The 21380-nt window shown below is 41.5% G+C and overlaps 1 protein-coding gene across 1 annotated transcript in view; it reads left to right on the top strand.

Annotated features, from left to right (window-relative positions):
* Positions 1 to 452: 452 nt before the first annotated feature.
* LOC144893270 (LIM domain-binding protein 3-like) overlaps positions 453 to 21380 on the top strand; it is a 95022-nt gene continuing 74094 nt past the window's right edge. The window contains exons 1-3 of the mRNA XM_078783208.1: positions 453 to 615; positions 3771 to 3869; positions 15965 to 16116. Coding sequence (XP_078639334.1) covers positions 3777 to 3869; positions 15965 to 16116 — 245 coding nt within the window. The 5' untranslated portion in view covers positions 453 to 615; positions 3771 to 3776. The remainder of the gene's footprint in view (positions 616 to 3770; positions 3870 to 15964; positions 16117 to 21380) is intronic.

Below are 21380 nucleotides of genomic sequence, written 5' to 3'. Positions count from 1 at the left end.
TCATGGTGCACGAAACTTGATCATGGTGTACGAAACTTGATCATGTTGCACGAAACTTGATCATGGTGCACGAAACTTGATTGATTATGGTGCACGAAACTTGATCATGGTGCACGAAACTTGATTGATTATGGTGCACGAAACCTGATCATGGTGCACGAAACTGGATCATGGTGCACGAATCTTGATCATGGTGCACGAAACTTGAGCATGGTGCACGAAACGGACGCACTCAGGGAAATCGATATGTGGCACTTGCTTTGCACTCCCCCCCCCCCCCCCCCCCCCCGAATCATGCCTCAGGTGAGACCTCCTGGCTACCTGTCAAGCCAGGGGGAAACTTTTTCTCACTGTCAGCAATAATAAAATCAGGGTGAGAAAAATGGAAATGATGTTCGTTAAAGACGATACGCTCGCTTATAACAGGAGTCCGTTCCAAGCGATTTGGCACCATGGGCGTTCCAAGCGATTTGGGGGCGGGGCCAGATTCTGATGTGACGTCAGGTTCGAGCTAAGTCCGTCGGGAGGAGGCGACGGGGGTCGAGGGCGAGAGGTCGTGAGCGAGAAGAGCTGGAGAGGTGATCGGCGAGCAACAGCAGCAGCGACAAGCAATCGGTAAGATGCTCGTTTGCCTCCGCATTTCCCTTACTAGAGTGTCATAGCCAGCGGGATGAGCGCAGAGATGCGAGGGTCATGATCGTACATCATGGGGGTCTTTCGAGTTTATTAGCCCTGAGGGGTCTCGACACCTGCTCAGCACGGATGTGTCGATGCCTTCGCTGTATTGAATTCGCTAGTTTTGAATTGTTGATTTACCTTTTCGAGTGGTTACTTTTGGGACACATTTTGATGGCCAGGTCGAGCGTGATCGCATTTAGCATACAGAGTTACGTACACTGAGTGCTGGTACACATACCACCATCGACCTATCTGTTGCATGACTGCTAGTGATGGTGGGATATAAATTATAAGCCACTTGGAGACAACGAAAACGCATCCAGAATCCATAATCCAGATCCTTGTTTTTCCCTCCCCATCAAATGCGAGTTAAAAGCGTTCCTCCAAGGGAGACATCTAAAACGATTTGGCTGCTTTGTTACTCTAAAGGTGCTCGTTGCCTGCTGGCCATGTAAGGCGAATGGCTGAGCCAAAGTGATGAATGATTTAAATTTAGCCGGCTATTTCGGATCTTCAGACGCCTGGACGACTCGACTCGGCGGACACCTACAGGGGAAAGGGCTACACGGGTGTAAGGAGGACATCATGGACTGATAACCTGCTCCAGGGCCGTTCGGCCACTTTGCGAGGCCCTTTTTCATTCCAGACCCTCAGGCAATTTTGTTGGTGGCAAATAATTCATAATGTCATATAGTATTGATTAAAGGTACCCGGTGAACTCCGCTTACCCCCTCTCCGAACACCCCCACCACCACCCAGCCATAGCTCAGCCATATGTCCGTCCACACTTTATCATTTATCATTCGGTTTTGGGTAGGACAATGCTGTGGGACACTTTTGGAGAATCCAGTTCCTTTGCTTTTCTGTTGGAGCACAAAAGAATGGCTTTCTGTGAACAACGCATCTGGAGGGTGAAGAACTTGACCATCGCATTTGCACGACAAAGCGAGGGGGTCATTGACAGATTTCCAAAAAGCATGAGTACAGCGAGGTTGGGGTGCAGTGAGGGGTCACCCACCATTCAGGTCCTTTGAGGCCTGCCAAAGGCTGTGTCATGGAAAACCTGGAAATCGCAATGATAGCAACATGATTTTAAAGAGGTAGTACACCAAAAGCTGTCTCGTCGTCGTCTCAGCCAATATCAAGTGCTCACATAATAGAGATTATTTAATATTAGGGAATAAGAAATTGTGTCTGATATTTTAGCCACAATGGGTGGGTTCCCGTTTAAGCCAGTGGCCATATAATGCAGGTTTTCCATAATTATATAATATATCATCTTGTTGGACGTCTAAGAAGCCACGCATGACGGAAGTTGCAAGAAAGAAGCCACGCATGACGGAAGTTGCAAGAAAGAAGCCACGCATGACGGAAGTTGCAAGAAAGAAGCCACGCATGAAGGAAGGCCTCCCTTCTTGTTCCACCGTGGTTTTCCTACCACACAATGATGCACTTTTACATCCTTGGGAACGATTACAGTATTCACAAAATGTGATTGTGATGATTTCAATATTATGTTGGTTTGCGGCATTGATTGTTATTTTCGTTGAATATGCTGTATTTTAGATTTAAAAGCCTGGTGTTGGCTTAGCGGTTAGGGTGCAGGCTTGGGATCCAAGGATCCTGGATTTGAATCCCAGTCAATCACTGAATTAACGCCAGGGGGGTTGACTCAGCCTGTCATCCTCTGAGGTCGGCAAATTGAGTACCTGCTTGCTGGGATGAATGATCACGGTGTGTACCCCGATTTAGAATAGGTACACCGTATCCCTGCGCATCGTATCCCTGCGTGTCGTATCCCTGCGTGTCGTATCCCTGCGTGTCTGGCGTAAGAGGCGACAAAAGGGTTAGCGACAGGAAGGGAATCTGGCCATAAAAAACATTGCCTCAGAAAGGGAACCATGATGATTGTCATGGGCCCGCAAGGCCAACCCCCGCTCTAGCAGGGAAAATGGCCTTAAAAAGGGAATTTTTAATGCTGTATTTTAGATTTCTCAATCAAATCAAATATTGGTTTCATGAGTTACTTTTGCAAGCATGTTAGTGGGGATACATGCTGGTTAGGAATCCCCATACCAAATGTTACAAAATTTTTAGCAAAAAATAAACAAGAAAAATTAATAAAAATTTTTAACAAAAAAATAATTAAAATATTTGACAAATAAAATTTAACAAAAATATTAGCAAAAAAATCAACACAAATGTTAATAAAAGATTTAACCAATAAAATTAGCAAAAAAATGAACAAAAAGATTTGACAAATGAAATTTACCAAAAAAAAAACATTTTAAGAAAAGAAATTAACAAAAAAAGATATAAACACTTAACAAGAAAATTTATCAAAAGTTAACAAAAAAGCTCATATCATTGATGGCCATATGTGGTGTCAGCCAGCAGTGCCCTCTTTGTCAACTGAAAGAGAAGGTGAAGTTGGAAGTTAGTTCAGCGTGATAACTTGCAAGACTCGCAGAAGCTCGTCGCACAAGTCTCATGTCGGAATGTAACACGCCACAACGCTCCCAGCTAACTGTTGTACATGTCTCGTTTCAGGTCAGACCCATTTGTGATGTCATCACATGCATTCAAATATCTGCAAAAATTCCAGAAAAATATAAAACAGGATCAGATTTCGGAAAAAAATTCAGAAAAAAGGATCAGAGCGATTCCAGAAAAAGGGATCAGATTTAGCTCGGTTAATGTGTGAAATTATATTCGTCAAAGATAAATGGCTTGAACATGATTGATATCTAGTGTGTTCTAGTGTGTTCATGATTCTAGTGTGTTCCACAGCATCTCTGCAGAAAACGAGATGCAAGGACCACGTGATGGAAGTTTGACTGCAAAACCACTTTACAATAGCACGTTATTTATTTATTTATTTATTGTTAAAAGACATCTTATAGACTCTGCTGATGCTTTTGTGGGCGGTTTTAAAAATGTGTTCGGCGTCACCATCTGGCACTTGACATCTCATTTTATGAACCGTCAAACACATTCTGTTCATTTTGTGTAACAATAGGTGCACTCGCATCGCACCTTTCATGAGCAGAGGGAATCACCAATACTCACTCTGCTCCGTGCTGTCGCCACAGGCTACCATGAGCTACACAGCCACCCTGCCTGGTCCACCTCCCTGGGGCTTCAGGCTTCAGGGAGGAAAAGACTTCAATACACCGCTCACTATCTCTCGGGTAAGACTGTCTGCATTTCAGGAAATAATTGCAAGAAGTTTCATTGTGAAATTGTGATACAGAGAATATAACTCATAAAAAAAAAAAAAATCTCTCGTAGATTTTTAGTAGATTGTAGTAGTCAGTAGATCACCGCAGCAGGTTTCAGTATATCACCGACTAGGACAACCACGACACGACAATCAAAATATCGCGTTCCGTTGCCACCGGGACCCCCAGTCCATTGGGACGGGTTGCGGCAGGCGAAAGGCAGTGGGAAGGGAGTTTATTTTGGTTAACCGCACACTTTTTGTGTATTATACTATTATTATATATGTATAAGAATTTTCAATGAGGTTTATATGCTGCATATCTATGTGACTACATGTTACATTTGGATGAATCTCTGGATACAGTGTGATGTCTCACAGGTGACATGTTTATTTATTCTCTTTCCATATTTTCTGTCGAACAAAGTAAACGTCTGTGTAGATCCAAAAAGATTTTTCTCTTAACATTCCTGTTTTACAAAGCCACTAATGGCCGATATATATTTATTTATGGTCTTGTTCCATTTCTCGCAAGTCACGTGCTCCGGGATACGTTTTTGAAGACTATTGTGGTCGTTCGTATGCAGCACGTGGCTGCGGATGAGTTCATGCAGGGGTGTGGCAATTCCGCTGATGCAGTGCCCCTTGTAGGTTAGAGTAGGAATTTGTAAATTTGACCATGGTGCTGGCGATAACTCACCAACTCTTCGCAATGGACCAACTATTATGGGATATTTAACAACCACCAACTAATGCTGGTTGATGAGACGTCCAGTTTAATATCTATCGGAGGGATGGCGCACATATTGACAAATTCCCTGTCTGCGAGACACCAGGAACTCAGTTGACAGCTGCGATGAGATTCAAACCCATGCTCAACAGCTCACAGGTGTTGCTCAAATTTATACTGTATACATTTTATGAAATGGTTCCATATACGTTTTCTATAAAAATTCTGTAAAAATTCTATAGAAATAGAATCATGCAATTCTGCTGCATTGAAGGTTCCCAAGTGGTAAAATGGCAAATGGTAAAAGTCGATATTTTCTATGGGATTTCGATAGAATTTGGTCTTAAAGTTGAAATATCAAGCAACAATTTATTTTACTTCTATCATCGAGCACTGAGTTCACTGAACCTCCTCAATGTTTGACTGTAGGGAAGGTGTTATTATCTTTGAAGGCTTCATTTTGTTTTCTTTAAACATAGAGATGATGTGCTTTACCAAAAAGCTCTAATTTGGTCTCATCTGACCTGACTCTGACCTGATTGCAAATGAGGGAGCACTGAGTCCCTGGTGTTGGGCTAGCGGCTAGGGTGCCAGCTTGGGATCCTAGGATACTGGGTTCGAATCCCGGTCAATCGCTGAATTAACGCCAGGGGGGTTGACTCAGCCTGTCATCCTTCCGAGGTCGGCAAATTGAGTACCAGTTCACTGGTAATTCCCTGCTTGTCGTTAAAGGCGGCAAAAAGGGTTGGCGTCAGGAAGGGCATCCGGCCGTAAAACATTGCTTCAAAAAGGGGACCGAAAAACAACAACAACCACAGTTCCCGAAAAAGGCCAACCCCCGCTTGCGGGGAAAAATGGCCTCTAAAAGGTGGTGTTTATCATCGAGCACTGAGCACTTCTCAAAGCTTTCATTTTGTTAAACACAGTTAATTTAACCCCCATATTGGTCGTTGTAGGGTTATTCATTCGTTCATTTATTTAAATTGATGTAAAAAGGCACTGCTCTCAGCTATATGTAGGCAAAATTGTTTATATGTTCCACAGATGTTTACATAGAGCAGAGGATTGATTAGAGGTCCTCATTCACACTTGCGTCACGAGGACGCCAGGATTGCATGCAACTGTCATCAACATGTTGCCACTTTGCCATTTTGCTGCGGCATAGAAATCATTAGGAGTTGTACTGTGCTTTTAACATGGACTTCCACATTTTAACATAGCATGTTATTTATTTATTTATTTATTTATTATTTTTGTATACTCAAATCGAGGCTCATGTAAGAGCTAAAATCAGCCATCCTACCTCCATTTAGTAGCATCCAGATTTCAGACACATACATCACAGTATAAATATGAGATTAACAAAATATTTTATCTGAGTATATTTGGAGACCCTGTTCGGAAAGTGCACACCATTACATTTATAAATTGTAGCAGGTTTCTAATTTCATGCACAGAGTTCAAAGAACAGCCCCATCTAGTATCAATGAATAATTTAGTTTTATTAAATGGTCACCCTCACTGAAACTGTGCAACATGTTTTCCATTCAATTCATGTCTCGTCCTTGCAGTTGTTCTCCTCCGCAGCTGCACCTGTTTGCTTATGAACAATAAACATCTCAACGCATGTTGCATCTGAGCAGGCCATTGTGGGGTGGTACTTGTCCTATGTACAGAACGAAGACCTAGTCTCGCTGGTGAAGGCTTGTGCCTATCTGCATCGGTGGACAGTTGATGTTTGGTTGTTGGTGTTTCAGGCATTAACCCTTCCTTGGGGAGAAAGAACAACCAAGGGTTGATGCCTGAAATGTCAGCTTTTCCTTGTATTTACATGGTGGTTAGCATACCTCCATTAAGATCCTCTTGATTTCATACATTCTCCAAAATACCATAGGAATGCAATGGAAAACCACGTAGTAAACTAGATGGTATTCATACATTACTTACCCCACACAGTTAACTTGGTGTGAGCCAACTCTTCTCTGTTTGAAGGGCTTTTTTTCTTTGATCCAATATGGCTGCCAGACAACATAAGATATGACATCATACATTTACATACAGTTGTTGCGTAGATCTAATATAATTGTTGCGTAGATCACGCTCAATAAATTTAAAACTGATCAGACTAATCGTTGTCCCTGTCGAATTATGATGTCATAATCAAAGCATCAATTACGTCATCGATAACAACGCTTGTTCCCCATGCGGAGTTTTCTACAATGAGCCATGTTTCAATATTTTTCCATGGAGCAGTTTCGGAGATATAGAGGTGCATTTTTTTTTCCAGGATGGTGTCCTACCACGTAACCTATGACGTCATAATTATGAATAAAAAATTATACCGGCCGACGCGCTCCTATGTTGAAAATTTAGTGTCAATCAGACCAACGGTTGCCGAGAAAATGTTTTTTTTTTTTTAATGCAGACACGTACGTACGTACGCCACACATACTTCATGCAACCGATCGCGTAACCCTGAATTTTGCTACAGCACACAGACATAACGTACGCCACACATAAAAATAGGATTGAAGATTATCCCCTTTATCAGTCGTTAATTTAGCACCAAACATGATCTTAATGGGTGGCAAACTGATGATAAACTTTCCATTAAGGGAATGTTGGGAATCAAAACATTCACAGAAATAACATTTGATCCTTGGCAACAGAAATGAAATGTAACTCCTCTCAATTATAGATAAATCACGAACTGCTGAGATCTTCTTTGTGCTTTATTACATACACTGGAATGTTTGTATGATCTATATTTGAGCTTTGTAATGTCTTCTGCCTTTGGGATTAGCCATGTTTGTTGTCCGAGTCCAACAGCACCTGTTACAATCTGTCCAAGCCATCTAAATTTAACTGTGCCAGAATGACAACTTGTCAACCAATATGTTTGCCTGGCATTGCGCTGTTATTTTGTGATGACACAAAGATTATGTTTCCTGTATGGAAACTATTTATCTGCATTAGACTTTCTGAACAACTGAGCAACCTGCAGTTCAGAGGCTGTGTGTCACTTTGCTGTGTGTGAGTGTGACACATGTCCGACGTAGGATCGTGCAGAGGTAGCACATTATTAACTTTGAGCTGTCTAGTGTGAGTTAGATTCTCAACTGGGCTACAAACTGCCGGGTTGGTGCTATCCATGCCCAGAGTTGCATCGCAGAGTGTGCCATCCCTCTGATGCATGTTAAGCTGGGCGTCCAGTATGCTGGCATTAGTTTGTGAATGGTAAAGATCTCGCAGTGTCTTTCATGAAGAGCAGGCGAGTTATTGATGGTACTGTGAAAAAATTACAAATTTCTGCTCTAAGTACTACTGGGAAGGCAAAGGCAATCCACCTGGTGTAATCCTTTCCGTGGAGCTGATTTGCAAAGGCAAACAACACTGAACTTTGAGATGGACAGAGGCAGGGAGAGTGGGAGACATACACACACATACACACACATATACACACATACACACACACACACACACACACACACACACACGTACACATATATACACACACACACACACACACACACACACACACACAGACAAATGGCTTTCTTATAGTGTTGATTAGAAAAGTACCCATCCCCAGTGAGGGGAAAAGCAAGCAAGAGTACAGTCCCCTGTGACAGGAAAAGAAAAAATTTCAATTAACTTTGAAAGTTAATCTGTCAATTTAAATTATTTTTTGGACTCTTGGTTTCATATTTCATTAAAAAGGTTAATTGTGTTCACTCTTGTTTTCACTCAGAGCCAAAACTCTGAGTTACAGCTACTTACACCACCCACCCAAAATAGTGGTGCAATATTTGGCGGCGGAGGTTCAATTGGTTTAAAAAGAGGGCAAGATATCTCTGCTTGCGAAACTAAATTTTGCCATCAACATTATTCATGCTTTTTCTGCCATCATTTCAAAACTGAATATTGAACTTTTCAAATGCAGCGCAGGAAACGAAGGTCGACGTAAACGACAGACAGACAGACACATGGACAGACACCACGTTTTTCAATATGTAATAGATGACTTCCTTCCCAAGGAACTTCAACACTGACAGAGACAATTCAGCCCATCAAGCCTGCACAATGGTTGCCAACCTATAACAATTATTTTTTTTCAGAGTCAAGGCTTGTGGAAGAGCGACAACACTGAACAGATCAGGATGCAACAGGACAAGAGGAACAGTGGAGAGAGAGGGTAAACACCAACAGCAGAGTTGAAGGACAAAATAGAGGGAGACTTGGACAAACAATGGGGTGGGGAGGAATGGGGTAGACAGAATGGATACGAAAAGAAACTTCTTCACAAAGTGGGTTTTTACGGTGTAGCCCAAAGGGTAAAACCGTCTAGAACAGTGTTTATCTGTCCGTATGTCTGTATGTCCCCTCAAACGTACACCAATCAGAGCTGAGCATCTGGTCACATGACAGTGGTGATGTGATGTCATTACAGAGGAACGAAGGCTGACTCTGCACACCACCATTTTGATTCCGATTTCGTTCAGGCCGAACATATAGTCGAACCTGTCTTATATCACAATTGCCATGCTCTACCTCTATGTTTTTCATTCAGTGTAAAACACAAATAAACCGATTGTTAAAACAACCATCAAATATTGAAAGTGTAGGCGTTACAGATCTTCCAACGACACAGTATGTATAGGCCTTAGGCTTCATGCCTTCATGGCTCACCTTCAGGCCGCTTCAGACAAATTCGCCCAGATTTCTTAATACAGTCATATTGTTTTCGTAATAATGATAATAATAATAATAATAATAGCGTTAATACTAATAATATAATAAATATAATCGTAACACTGCAATCCCTTTGTCCTTATTGTAAAGTTTCTAGGTTTAAGCGGTGTATGGTTGGTTCATTGTTGACTCCAAACAGAGAATAAACCAGTGTCTCAATGCAAAAATAATTTAATATTTACATTATTTGCAAACTGGTTTCCCCACCCAGGTCATACTATCCTCTTCAACTAAAGTATCAAACAAGCCCAGCTATGCCGATGTTAGACTTACGGTCTTGTTTTATGCACAAAGGGGTCTTATCTGCATCCGGTGATATATAGCACATAGTGGTAGCAGATGAAGACCATTCAGTGGTTGACTTGAGCGTTGCACTACCGGACAATTTTGATCGTTGGTGGTGGTTTCTCACCGGACTGAATTGTTCAAAATATTCGTAAAAGTTATTAGCTCACCTGGAACGAAGTTCAGGGGAACTTATGCGATGGCGCCTTGTCCGTCCGTCAGTCCGTAAACACTTGAAACTTCTTCTCCTAAACCGCTGATGGGATTGCGACCAAATTTGGCACAAATTATATTTGTTGTGTTGTGACTAACGTTTGTTCACGGCATTAACAAGTCGGGGTCTAAGGGTGTTTACCGGGGTCAAAGTGGATCCATGTTTGACCCCCCAAAATAGGTATTTGCTTTCTTCTCAGAAAATACACACGCAATTTCGATGAAACTTTACCACAACCTTAATCATCCACGATGTACCAATGTTTGTTCAAGGCATTAGAAAAATTGGGGTTTAGGAGGTATATGGGGTTGGGGGAAAGGGGTTCCCCCCCCTAAAATAGGTATGTTTTTATTTGTTTGTTTAAATTCTTATGATTATGTTAGTATGATTCTACATGCTGCCCTGTCTTCCAGCAACCATTCAAATTGGTTTAAAATGCCCTTAGTCGGTGCAGTATAATGTTTATTCTACCAGGTGAGCGCCAGGAGTATTGCCCCTATGTTTTTTGAGTTATGATAAGGTTGCGTAAAGTCATCCTGACTTTCCCCTTCAGAGACAATGTCGAGAGCCTCCTGCGTCCAATTTCCAAAACCATTGTGTACCGGTATTGTAATGTGTTCCACTTGTAATGTCGAGATACCTTTTCCTTCTCGGGCCTGTTTAGTATTTAAGGAATCTCTTTTGTCACAGCTGATCGGTTAACAAGAGTACGGAATGTAACTTTAAACCCCAGATGATTCACACACTAAATTTATCACTACATTTTACTTGTGGCCTCTGCTCTTTCCCGACAGGAGAGGAAACTACCGTAAACAGCTGCTTGACCCTCATGGCTCACGATACTTTAGCTCGTCTCTGCAAATTCACAATGACGCATCGATGCATGCCTATATTAGAGATGCTGGTGTGTGCGCGTGCGCGCGTCTGTGTCTTGTCCAAGTGGGAATTAACTGTGCGACTATTTTTCTCAGTCGATGAAGGGGAACATTATCATGTCACCAAAATCACGGATGTACTACTTTAATTTAGCAACTTAGTCTTAATAGCGGAGTGACCCACCCACAAAATTGGAAGATGTCCTCCTTCACCAAACCCTTCTCCTGCCTTCTTACTCTTTCTCAAAGTCATTTTCCATTCCCTTTAGCTCATTCACCCATCCTGCTAATTTTTTCTCGTAGATATTGTGCACATAACCACACAACCTCAGTGTTGCATTCTGCACTTTCTTGTGAATGTCTCACACATTCACTTCTGCCCTGATTATTTCATTTTAAAAGACATTTCCGCAGAGACACTCCACTCAAATATCTCAGGTACCTCGTTGAGACCAGTCCAGATCTCCAACTTCCAGTCCTTCTTTACCCAGGTTGCTTCTCAGTTCAACACATACAGTCACGTGAAAAAGTAAGTACATCCCATGTAAAGTTTTGACTTTGTCAACATATTTCAACATACAGCTATTTGATCTTCATTTCAACAATATTGATCGATAAAGGTGATATAATATAACAAATATCATGAACATTTACATTTTGTAGTCCATTGTATAATTTAAATAAACATGAATGCAAATTTCGCATGTCGAAAAAGTAAGTACACCCCTACATTTATCACTACTTCAAATACCTAAAATTAGAATCAGGTACACCAGCTCAGGTGCAAATGATTAGAACATCGTTAGAGAGGATCTCGGAGGAACCTGTCTTATTTAAACCTCAGACATTTAGTTTGCTTTGCTCTTTGTTGTTGAAGTGTGCGGTGTCACCATGCCCAGATCAAAAAAGCTCTCTGAGGCCTTCGGAAAGAAGGTTATAGATGCCAAAGAGTCTGGGAAGGGATTTTAAAAGGTCTCCAAACAATTTGAAATCAATCATTCGACTGTCCGGAAGATCATCTACAAGTGGAGAAGATTCCAAACAACTGCCAACGTGTTCAGGCCTGGCCGCCCCAGCAAGTTCAGCCTGAGAGCAGCCCGCAAAATGCTGAACGAAGTCTCTAAGAACCCCAGAATGTCATCACGGGACCTTCAGGTAGCTCTTGCCACTGTTGATGTCAAAGTGCACGAGTCTACCATTAGAAAGAGGCTGCACAAATTTGATCTACATGGGAGGTGTGCCAGGAGGAAACCTTTGCTGTCCAGAAAGAACATCAGGGCAAGACTAAAGTTTGCCAATGAACACCTCGGCAAAGACCAGCACTTCTGGAACAATGTGCTCTGGACAGATGAGTCAAAGGTAGAGCTATTTGGCCACAGTACCAGAAGACATGTTTGGCGAAAACGAAAGACAGCATTTGACCACAAGAATGTTGCGTAAAGTTGGTTGATACCAATGGTAAAGCATGGTGGTGGAAATATTATGGTTTGGGGCAGCTTTGCTGCATCAGGGCCTGGGCAGCTCACCATCATATAATCCACTATGAATTCTTCATTGTACCAGAGGGTGCTTGAGGATAATGTGAGGCCATCTGTTGGAAAGTTGAAGCTCAACCAAAGGTGGACCTTGCAACATGACAATGACCCTAAACATACCAGTAAATCCACCAGGGAATGGCTGAAAAGAAAGAAATGAGGGTTCTGGAATGGCCAAGTCAAAGCCCGGATCTAAATCCCATCGAGATGTTGTGGGGGGATTTGAAACGAGCTGTGCATGCAAGAAACCCCTCAAACATCGCACAGCTAAAATAATTCTGCATGGAGGAGTGGGCAAAAATTTCTCCCAGTCGATGTCAGAGACTGGTAGACAGTTATAAGAAACGCCTACTTGAGGTTGTGTCTGCCAAAGGGGGCAATACCACCAATTAGAGCCAAGGGTGTACTTACTTTTTCCACATGCGAAATTTGCATTTATGTTTATTTAAATTATACAATGGACTACAAAATGTAAATGTTTCATGATATTTGTTATATTATATCACCTTTATCTATCAATATTGTTGAAATGAAGATCAAATAGCTGTATGTTGAAATATGTTGAAAAAATCAAAAACTTTATATGGGGTGTACTTACTTTTTCACGTGACTGTACGTTTATCTTGTATAGAAGGATGTTTCGCTGCATAAGCATGCACTTCAAGACTGTTGCCTGCTTGAGTATTTCACTATCCACTTCTGCTTTCCACCCCTCTGGTATTCCATTCAAAGTTCTCTACATTTCTTCAGTTTTGGTCTGGTACTCATCTTTATTTTCGGACTGATAAGATGTTGATTCCAATCACCTACTGTTATCCCCAGTTCTTGTTCAGAGTTGTTTCTTAGTAATTAGCACCTTGAGAACCATGTGGAATACAATAGCAATGTCAACTAGAAGGCACTCAGCAGAGAGCATACCTCCGCCAGGTGAACAGTTTACGTTTTGTATCCTAGAGTAGAGCAGAAAATCACAATACAGAATCACATTGAATCAAAATGATCTGTCCACAACTTTTTGGAGATATCCTGCTTTGTATCGTTTTTGGCCCTATCTCCCAATGGTGAAGAATCACTTAAAAAAATATACGAGCCGGTGTCCGAATCCAGATCTTCACCAAAATCTAATCATTTCGTTCTTGTCAAATATGCTACTCTGCCAAATTTCGTCCGAATCTGTCCACAACTTTTTGACATATCTTGTTCACAAACGGACAATCAGACAGACAGACAGACAGGGGTGAAAACATAACCTCCATCCTCCTTTCGTGGCAGAGGTAAAAAGAACAAACTGAATCGTCATAGAGTTACGAGTGTGTTCATACTCTTTATTTCGTAATTTTGTCTTCGTAATTATGTCTGTGAATGTTTCGTAATATTTCGTAATTAAGTCAAAGGTCTTCATTTAGCCTGGACCCCGAATGCTTGCTCTGTATGGTGAGCAATTAGACGAGCAGTTTGCAAAACAGTTGATACAAAATGTCTGGCTTCGCAAGGGATAGCAAGCTGCTTGCTAACGGAACACACCATTTGTAAAGAAAGTCATCTATAACTATCTTCAGATATTTAAATAACGCCTTTGATGTGGAGCTTCGTGAATTATAAATGCCAAGCAATCCCATGTTGTGACAAAAATGTGATAACCAATTAAATAAATGAAACACACGACACCATGTTTCCTGCTCCATTCAGTCCAACGAGAACGTTGAGAGGAGAGAAGAATGAGATTACCTGGTTGTTTCCTCAGTGCCACAACTCCGCACACTGAGGACGCTCATCTTCTCGATCTTTGACATGATGTTGCCTTGATCGCTTAACTTCACGCACAGACAAAGTGAACTCAAACGGATCACGAAATTTATCTTCATCTTCACCTCCTGCAATTATTGAGCGACTTCTGTGTTTAGTCGTTTAAGTCAATTTGACACGTCCAAAGCCGTTCATCCAGATGACCGTCCGACAAGACTCATAAAGGAATTTGCGCCTGAGATGTCGGGGCCATTTACTGAATTTTTTTTTTCTGCCTTAGATCTGGATGTTTTTCTCAAATTTGGAAAACTGCGTTAGTATGCCCAGTTCCAAAGAGTTCACCTGTTTTGGGTTGTGATCAGCTACGCCCGATCTCTATCACACTTGTAATTGCACAAGTATTTGAGGGGTTCCTCGCCGATTGTTTGATGATGGATATACAACATGACATTGACCACCAACACTTTGGCAACTTAAGAGGTGGTCAGTGGACAGCTCAGTGACGTCTACCTGCTTGGTAAAATGCAGTAATATTTTAATATGACATTTCACTCTATTTACCTCCGCCACCGAAGGTCGATCAAGGTTATGTTTTCTGTTTTCATTCCTGTCTGTTTGTTATGACGAAAATTAAAATTTTGAAAAAGGCCAAAAATTGAAAAACGTAACCCTATCTTTTTGATGTATTGATTAATCAATTCATCAATTAATTATTTAATTAGAAAATTAAATTAAAATTAAAATTTTAAAATTATTTAATAATTAAATTAATTGCCATTGAACAAAAACAAAAAAATTTAAAAATTTAAATAAAATTAAAATTAATTAAAATGAAACCCCCCCCCCCCCCAACTTAATTAGATCAGGAACCAGCCGATCTCAAGAAAAGAGGTGGTAATTAATTTAAATTATTTAATTATGAAAAAGTTTGTTCATCATACCGGTCCGGCTACCTACCGTCTGACGTCCTTTCTTGTCTGTTTGTCTGTGTTTCTGTTTGTCTGTGAACAGAATATCTCAAAAAGTTGTCGACGGATTCGGACGAAATTTGGTGGAGAGGTTGGGTATGTGACAAGAACGGAATTTTTAGATTTTGGTGAAGATTCGGATCCGGATCAGGATCTGAGAATTTTTTCAAGTGATTCTTCACTATTGAGAGATAGGACAAAAACCGATATATAGCACGATATCTCAAAAAGTTTGTTACTGATGTGGATGAAACTTGATGGACAGGTTGGGGGTATGTATGACAAGGAAGAATTGATTCAATTTTGGTGAAGATCTGAATCCGGATCCAGATCAGAGAATTTTTTATTTTTTAATAGTGATTCTACATCATTGAGTGATAGGGCCAAGAACGATAGCACGATATCTCAAAAAGTTGCAGATGACTTATAACAAAACTTGGTGGATGAGTTGGGTAAGTGACAAGAACAAGCCAATTATATTTTGGTTCAGGTCCGGATCCAGATCCGACCCATCAGTGCGATGCCATACATAAACCTTTCAGCCTGGCAGTGGTATGCTCTCTACCGAGTGCCGTGCTCGTTTAACCAATTTTCATGTATTCATTTTGGTTCTCTAATTGCTTTTTCATAAAAGTCATACACAGTGTACTGAAATTCAAGAGTAGTCCATTTCATTCTCAAATTTCTTCGTTATGGTTAGCTGTGTAAATAACATTACCTTCAGTAGTTGTGAGTGCTGGAAAATGTTGGATATGACACATGCATGAAGGGCCAAATGGCAATTACCTATTTCTTAAACACTGTGAAAACCTGAAAACCCAAAGAATTTAAATTTGGGGTATCAAGTGTGTAAGAGCAAATCGTAAGACAAAGGAGTGTGTGAACATTCTTGGAATAATCTTGCTTAATCTATAGCTCATGAAAAGGCATGTATATTTATTTTGCCAATGATACATTGCAGGTTATCTCAGGAAGCAAGGCCGCAAGTGCCAACATGTCTCCGAGTGACACCGTTCTGCAAATCGACGGAGTGTCCACCGATGGCATGACTCACCTTGAAGCTCAGACTCGAATCAAGAACTGCGTTGGTTCCCTGAAGCTCTCCTTGCACAGGTGGGCTTTCAGCCTCTTCATCCTAACACCAAGATGAATGTTGTTCAGTGACTGGGGAAATCCCCGGATTTCCTCATGAATAGGATGATGTTATGAAGTTCTGCTGGGCCGAGGACAGTTAACCTCTCATTACAAGTGAGGAAAACAATTTTAAAAAGATGATAATAAAAATAATAATAATTAATAATAACTAGAGTTGCAAGCAAAAAGCAAGGCTTCCAAGCAGTAACATCTAGAGTTAAAAGACCTTTAAACTCAGCATTTTTAGAAACCTTGTCACAAAATCCTGGTGTTGGCTTAACAGTTAAGGTGGCTGCCTTGAGATCTCAGGGTGTTGAGTTCAAGCTCTTGTGATTCCATTGAATTAACACAAGGTGGGTTGACTCAGCCTGTCATCCTTCCGAGGCCGGAAAATGAGTACCAGCTTACTGGGATGAATGAGCCATTTGATTATCCTGTGTCGGAGTGGCGACCCGTCCAGGATTGTGCCGAATAGCCAAGAAACTCCTTTGGGAACCATATGCATCTGAAAATGCAAAAAGGAGTGGTCTACGTCATCATCACCACAACGGGCCCGTTCCTTAAGATATGGCTTAGGGTGAAAATCCATCACATGATGTTTCATGAAACTGGCACCTAGAGAAGATGTTTGAAATTATTCTTTAAAAAATAAATAAAACACTTTCTCCAATCAAATTAGGCAATAGCATTCCTGTTGCTATGGTTATTGCAAAGCAACAACTTACGGGATATGGTGATAACTGATAAGTATTCTAATTACAATCGCTATTTCCTTTAACCGATGTGCAGTCATGCCCTCGTTTACGTCGTCTCCTTTTTATGTCGTCACGTTATTAATACCTCTTCTCGATATTTGTCGTCTCAACTCGCACTCACATCGTTTTCGAAGCAATAAAGATGCCAAAATACATCGCTAAAGTACCAAATCGGAAGATCGCAAAATCGCTGAAATAATGACCGTACTTCGCATATAAATAAATCTACTGCACTGGAGATAAATTGGCTAAGAGCCATTGTAAAAGTGTTGCCTTGGAAGTTAAATTAGATGTTATTCATCGATGTGCCGCTGATGAATGTGCCGTTGATGTTGCCCGGTTATTACGTTTGCCTGCGGTCGAAAAATATGCCCAAGTTTCATTGAAGAAGGAGGAATAATAAGAAGAAGACGACGTACCATCTACTTCGACCCCTCCGCACCCTTCTCCCCCCCCCCCCCCCCCAACCACCATATCCCATTAATTATTATCAGAAAAACTGCTTTGATTCTCGTTGTTTCAATATTTTTCGCCCTTTTCAGCAACGCATCCCCAATGTAAGCCAGGGCCTCACAGTATTCCAGGTTTCCTGCACAAAATCCATCACCTTCCCGATGTCAAAACGATTAATTGTGATTTTCCCGTGCTGGCCATTTATATTTTGCATAATTATTTGTCCTTCACAAACTTGACGTGCCCCAGTTCATCGATGAACACAAAATATTGGAAAAATCAAGCTGATGGTTCTAGAGTTAAAAATGAGGAACCCCCAAAATACACGAGAGCTGCCAAATGTCTCGACCAATAGAAAAAACGACACCATCCATATAGGTCTGTAATTGAGTGCCGATCACTATGTGCATTTTTGATCTGATTCCGTTAACTTTGATTCTGCTCCTTTTTGGATCTGTGGGGCATTTTCCACCATGGGAGAGAATTTGGAAAATCACTATATTCTGCATCTCGGTGTCCGAGTGCACGCACTTGCATCATGTTTTTTGGGGAAGTGACATCATGTTTGGGGGAAGTGACATCATGTTTTTTGGATCTCTCTGACTGCTGGTGAGACCATCTTGTGACATCTCTTTTCTCTCTGGAGTAAGCAGGGCAATGAAAGATAAATCCTCCTCCCCCCCCCTCCCCACCTTTCCACCCCCTCCCCTCCCCACCCCCCACCTCATCCCCCCACTCTTATGAGATGCTAACCAGCTGGGTTTGTCAGTGCTATATCCTCGACATGCTGATAGTCAGGGCCCTTAGGGATATTTTGGGGCCGTTTGGTTCAAATTCTTCCAAAAGCACCAAATTTGGCCCAGATGTTGCCCATGCCATACTCTTTCGATTTTTGACGGGCGCCCCCCCCCCCCCGGGGGGCCCCATATTGGCGAAATACTAAATGGCCGCCACCCGGATTAGAGGTAAATCAGTTATATAACCAAAAGGGTTGGAATCATGTATGATACCACTTTTCAGGGGTTTTCGAGGTCGAGGAATCCAATTATGATGTTATTTTGATGATTCGAGGTCAAGGTCAACCCTCAAGGTCATCTTAAAGGTCATTTTTGAGTCAAACATGTCGGTTATTGAGTTTTTTGACAACATTTACGCGAGCTTCACCATTTAATGTTTCTGGGTTGGGTAATCGAACTCTGACCTTATTTTTGACAATTAGAGGAAATATTTACATGTCTATTTCCTAATTTTCAGGCACATGCAGTTCATCAGTCTAATTACAAAGGTACGGATTTTGATGTTTTATGAACTGTATGCCATATCCTTGTGTTTAATTTTTGTGCGATCATGATCCGGGTTCATGTATACATGATTGTATACAACTATACATGTCATAAATATGACGTCATAGGTCATGTGATCTGGCGGCCATATTGGATTTTATGAAAACCTTAAAAATGGATCCCTGCCTTCATTTTTCGATCGATTCATTTTGAACTTTGACCACTTATAGTACGCCATGTGATTGGATGCATATCCTAATTATGACGTCATAGGTCAGGTGACATGGCGGGATGGACCGGTATGGTCCCCGGATCATACCGCCCTTGGCGCCCGTCAAAAATCGAAAGAGTATGGCATGGGCAACATCTGCGCCAAATTTGATGCTTTTGGAAGAATTTGAACCAAAATATCCCTAAGGGCCCTGACTATGAGCATCAAGCGAAAAATCAGCATGTACAATTTTTATAAAGTTTTTGGTTTGACTCAGACAGGGTCAGAATTGAACCGTCGACCAACTCGACTCAGACCGAACGCAAGAACCACATGTTACTGAGGTCTTCTTTTTTGTATACAAAGTCAAAGCTCGTGGAAGAGCGAGAATACTGAACAGATCAGAACGCAACAGAACAAATGGAACAGTCGCGAGAGGTGTGGGAAACACCATCAGCAGAGGAGATGGTAGAGTCAATGTGAGGGGAAGAAGGACACACAATGGTGAACAAGCTGCACTCAAGCTGAATGAAATACAGCAAGAAGAGGAAGGGGAAAGAAGGGTTGAAACAGAAAAGGAACAAACCAACGGACAACTGACTAATAAAAAAGAGGTATAGAGAGGGGGGAAAATCCCAATAACCTGCAAAAGGGGAGTGCTTTGGAATGGGGTCAATAGAACCCCCTTAGACAAATAAGCAATTTTACGCTATGTCATCCTGACGGCCCATAATAAGGGCAAAATCTGGTTTGGCAGTTATGCTTTCATTTATTTGTGGCCATAAATCTTGGTCGTCAATGACCTGAGTGCCATATGGATGCCATCCTAGTTTGGAAGTGTTATTTTTCCATAATCTATGCACATATCATTGGTGTCATGCAGCATTTAGGGTCACAGTTGCTCCTTTCGACACACACACACACACACACGCACACACACACACACACCCACACACACACACACACACACAACATAATCTGTTATCCAACCGACACCAATATCGTGATGTCATTGTCACATGGTCCTATACTGTGACCCCTAGGGGGTACGTCTTACAGCGTGAATGAACCTCATGGTCAATGGTTCAATATGCCCCAAGCAGAGGAAATAGCATAACTTCAGACTTTTCACATTAATTATAGATCTTCAGTACAGCTGAACTTCCAGAACGAGACCTGCCATGCTCAGACGCGGTTATGGCCATTGTAAACTTTGGCACCAGCTTTTTGGGCAGCATGGCCACTCATTGGCTGTCCGCTTCCGTGGGCGTGCCATCTTCTGTGTTGCTCGGCCTCATTGGAGGTGGGAGGTCCCAATGAAAAGTCACACCCGCCAGCCTCTACCAATCATAGAGAAATTGTGTTGGGGAACCACCCAATCTCAAGATGTGGGTTGGGGAAATTACCTGACCTCAAGATGTTGTTTGATTTGACTTCAGCACAGTTTTTTCTTCTGTCTCTATTGAAAGGCTCAGCTGATTGGCACATACTTTGTATATCAACAAATGCATAGCCGAGCACACTATCTATGATGTATTTATGAAGGAGCAATGATAGGTAGATATGTACATCCAGCTTTCCCAATAAAAAGACCATCCAATCTCCCTCAGCCAAAGTTCTACTTGACTGGTACTTGGAAGTGCCGAATGGTGTGCTATCGGTAAAGCGTGCAAATCGTTCATTGTTGTCATAAAGGGTAGCATGACAGCCTGACTAGTATACAGAGGTGTCCTAGACCCCAGCAGCAGTGCACACCATGCATCAAACACTGGATGTCATAAGCAGGACAAAGGGATCTCTCAGTTCAATTATTTTGCTTCTTGTCAAGTTTTATCTCTTCCCAATGTTCCTGGAAAGGGTATCTGTCAATTATTATAGCAGACACCTCACTTGTGCATGAAATACTGCACAGTTTGCAGGAAAAACAAATAATAAGGTCTAAAAAAAATTGCTTTTATGCCGATAATAAAAACTTGACTGCAGACTTTGAAAAAGACAGATCACGATCAGCGATTGGACAGCGATTAATGTGGTGCAAACACTGAACGCACACCAAACTCAAAGGTCTTTTGAATATCATAACTTTCAGCAAGGAAAACAGACTCGGGTTCTTATAGATATTGTGACAATGCTTTTTACCTTTGAGCTGTCTAGCCTGTGTTTGAATCTCGATCAAGCTATAAATTGCCACATGGTGTTTCACATGGCAGAGCGATGCATCATTTTGCATGTCGTCCATCGGATGGACGTTAAACCAGAAGACCCGTCTGCCAACGCTGGGCGTTCCTTGATGTTAAAGATCCCTCAGTGTCTTTTGCAACGAGTGGGCGAATTATCGACACCCTGAACAAATTACAAATTCCTGCCCTGACTAATTACTGGAAAGTTAATGGCAAACCACCCAGCATGATACTTGCGAGGAGACGACTTTGGCAACACTAATGCTCTGTCGGGGTATGGTGCATTGATGATGATGTAATGCTTTTACAATTATGATTAATTTATTCATCAACGAGTATTTTCCAAACAAGATTCATTTAA

Source organism: Myxine glutinosa, chromosome 8, assembly GCF_964187855.1.
Source record: "Myxine glutinosa chromosome 8, kmMyxGlut1.1, whole genome shotgun sequence".
Lineage (NCBI taxonomy): Eukaryota > Metazoa > Chordata > Myxini > Myxiniformes > Myxinidae > Myxine > Myxine glutinosa.
This window is presented reverse-complemented; position numbering and strand designations above follow the sequence as displayed.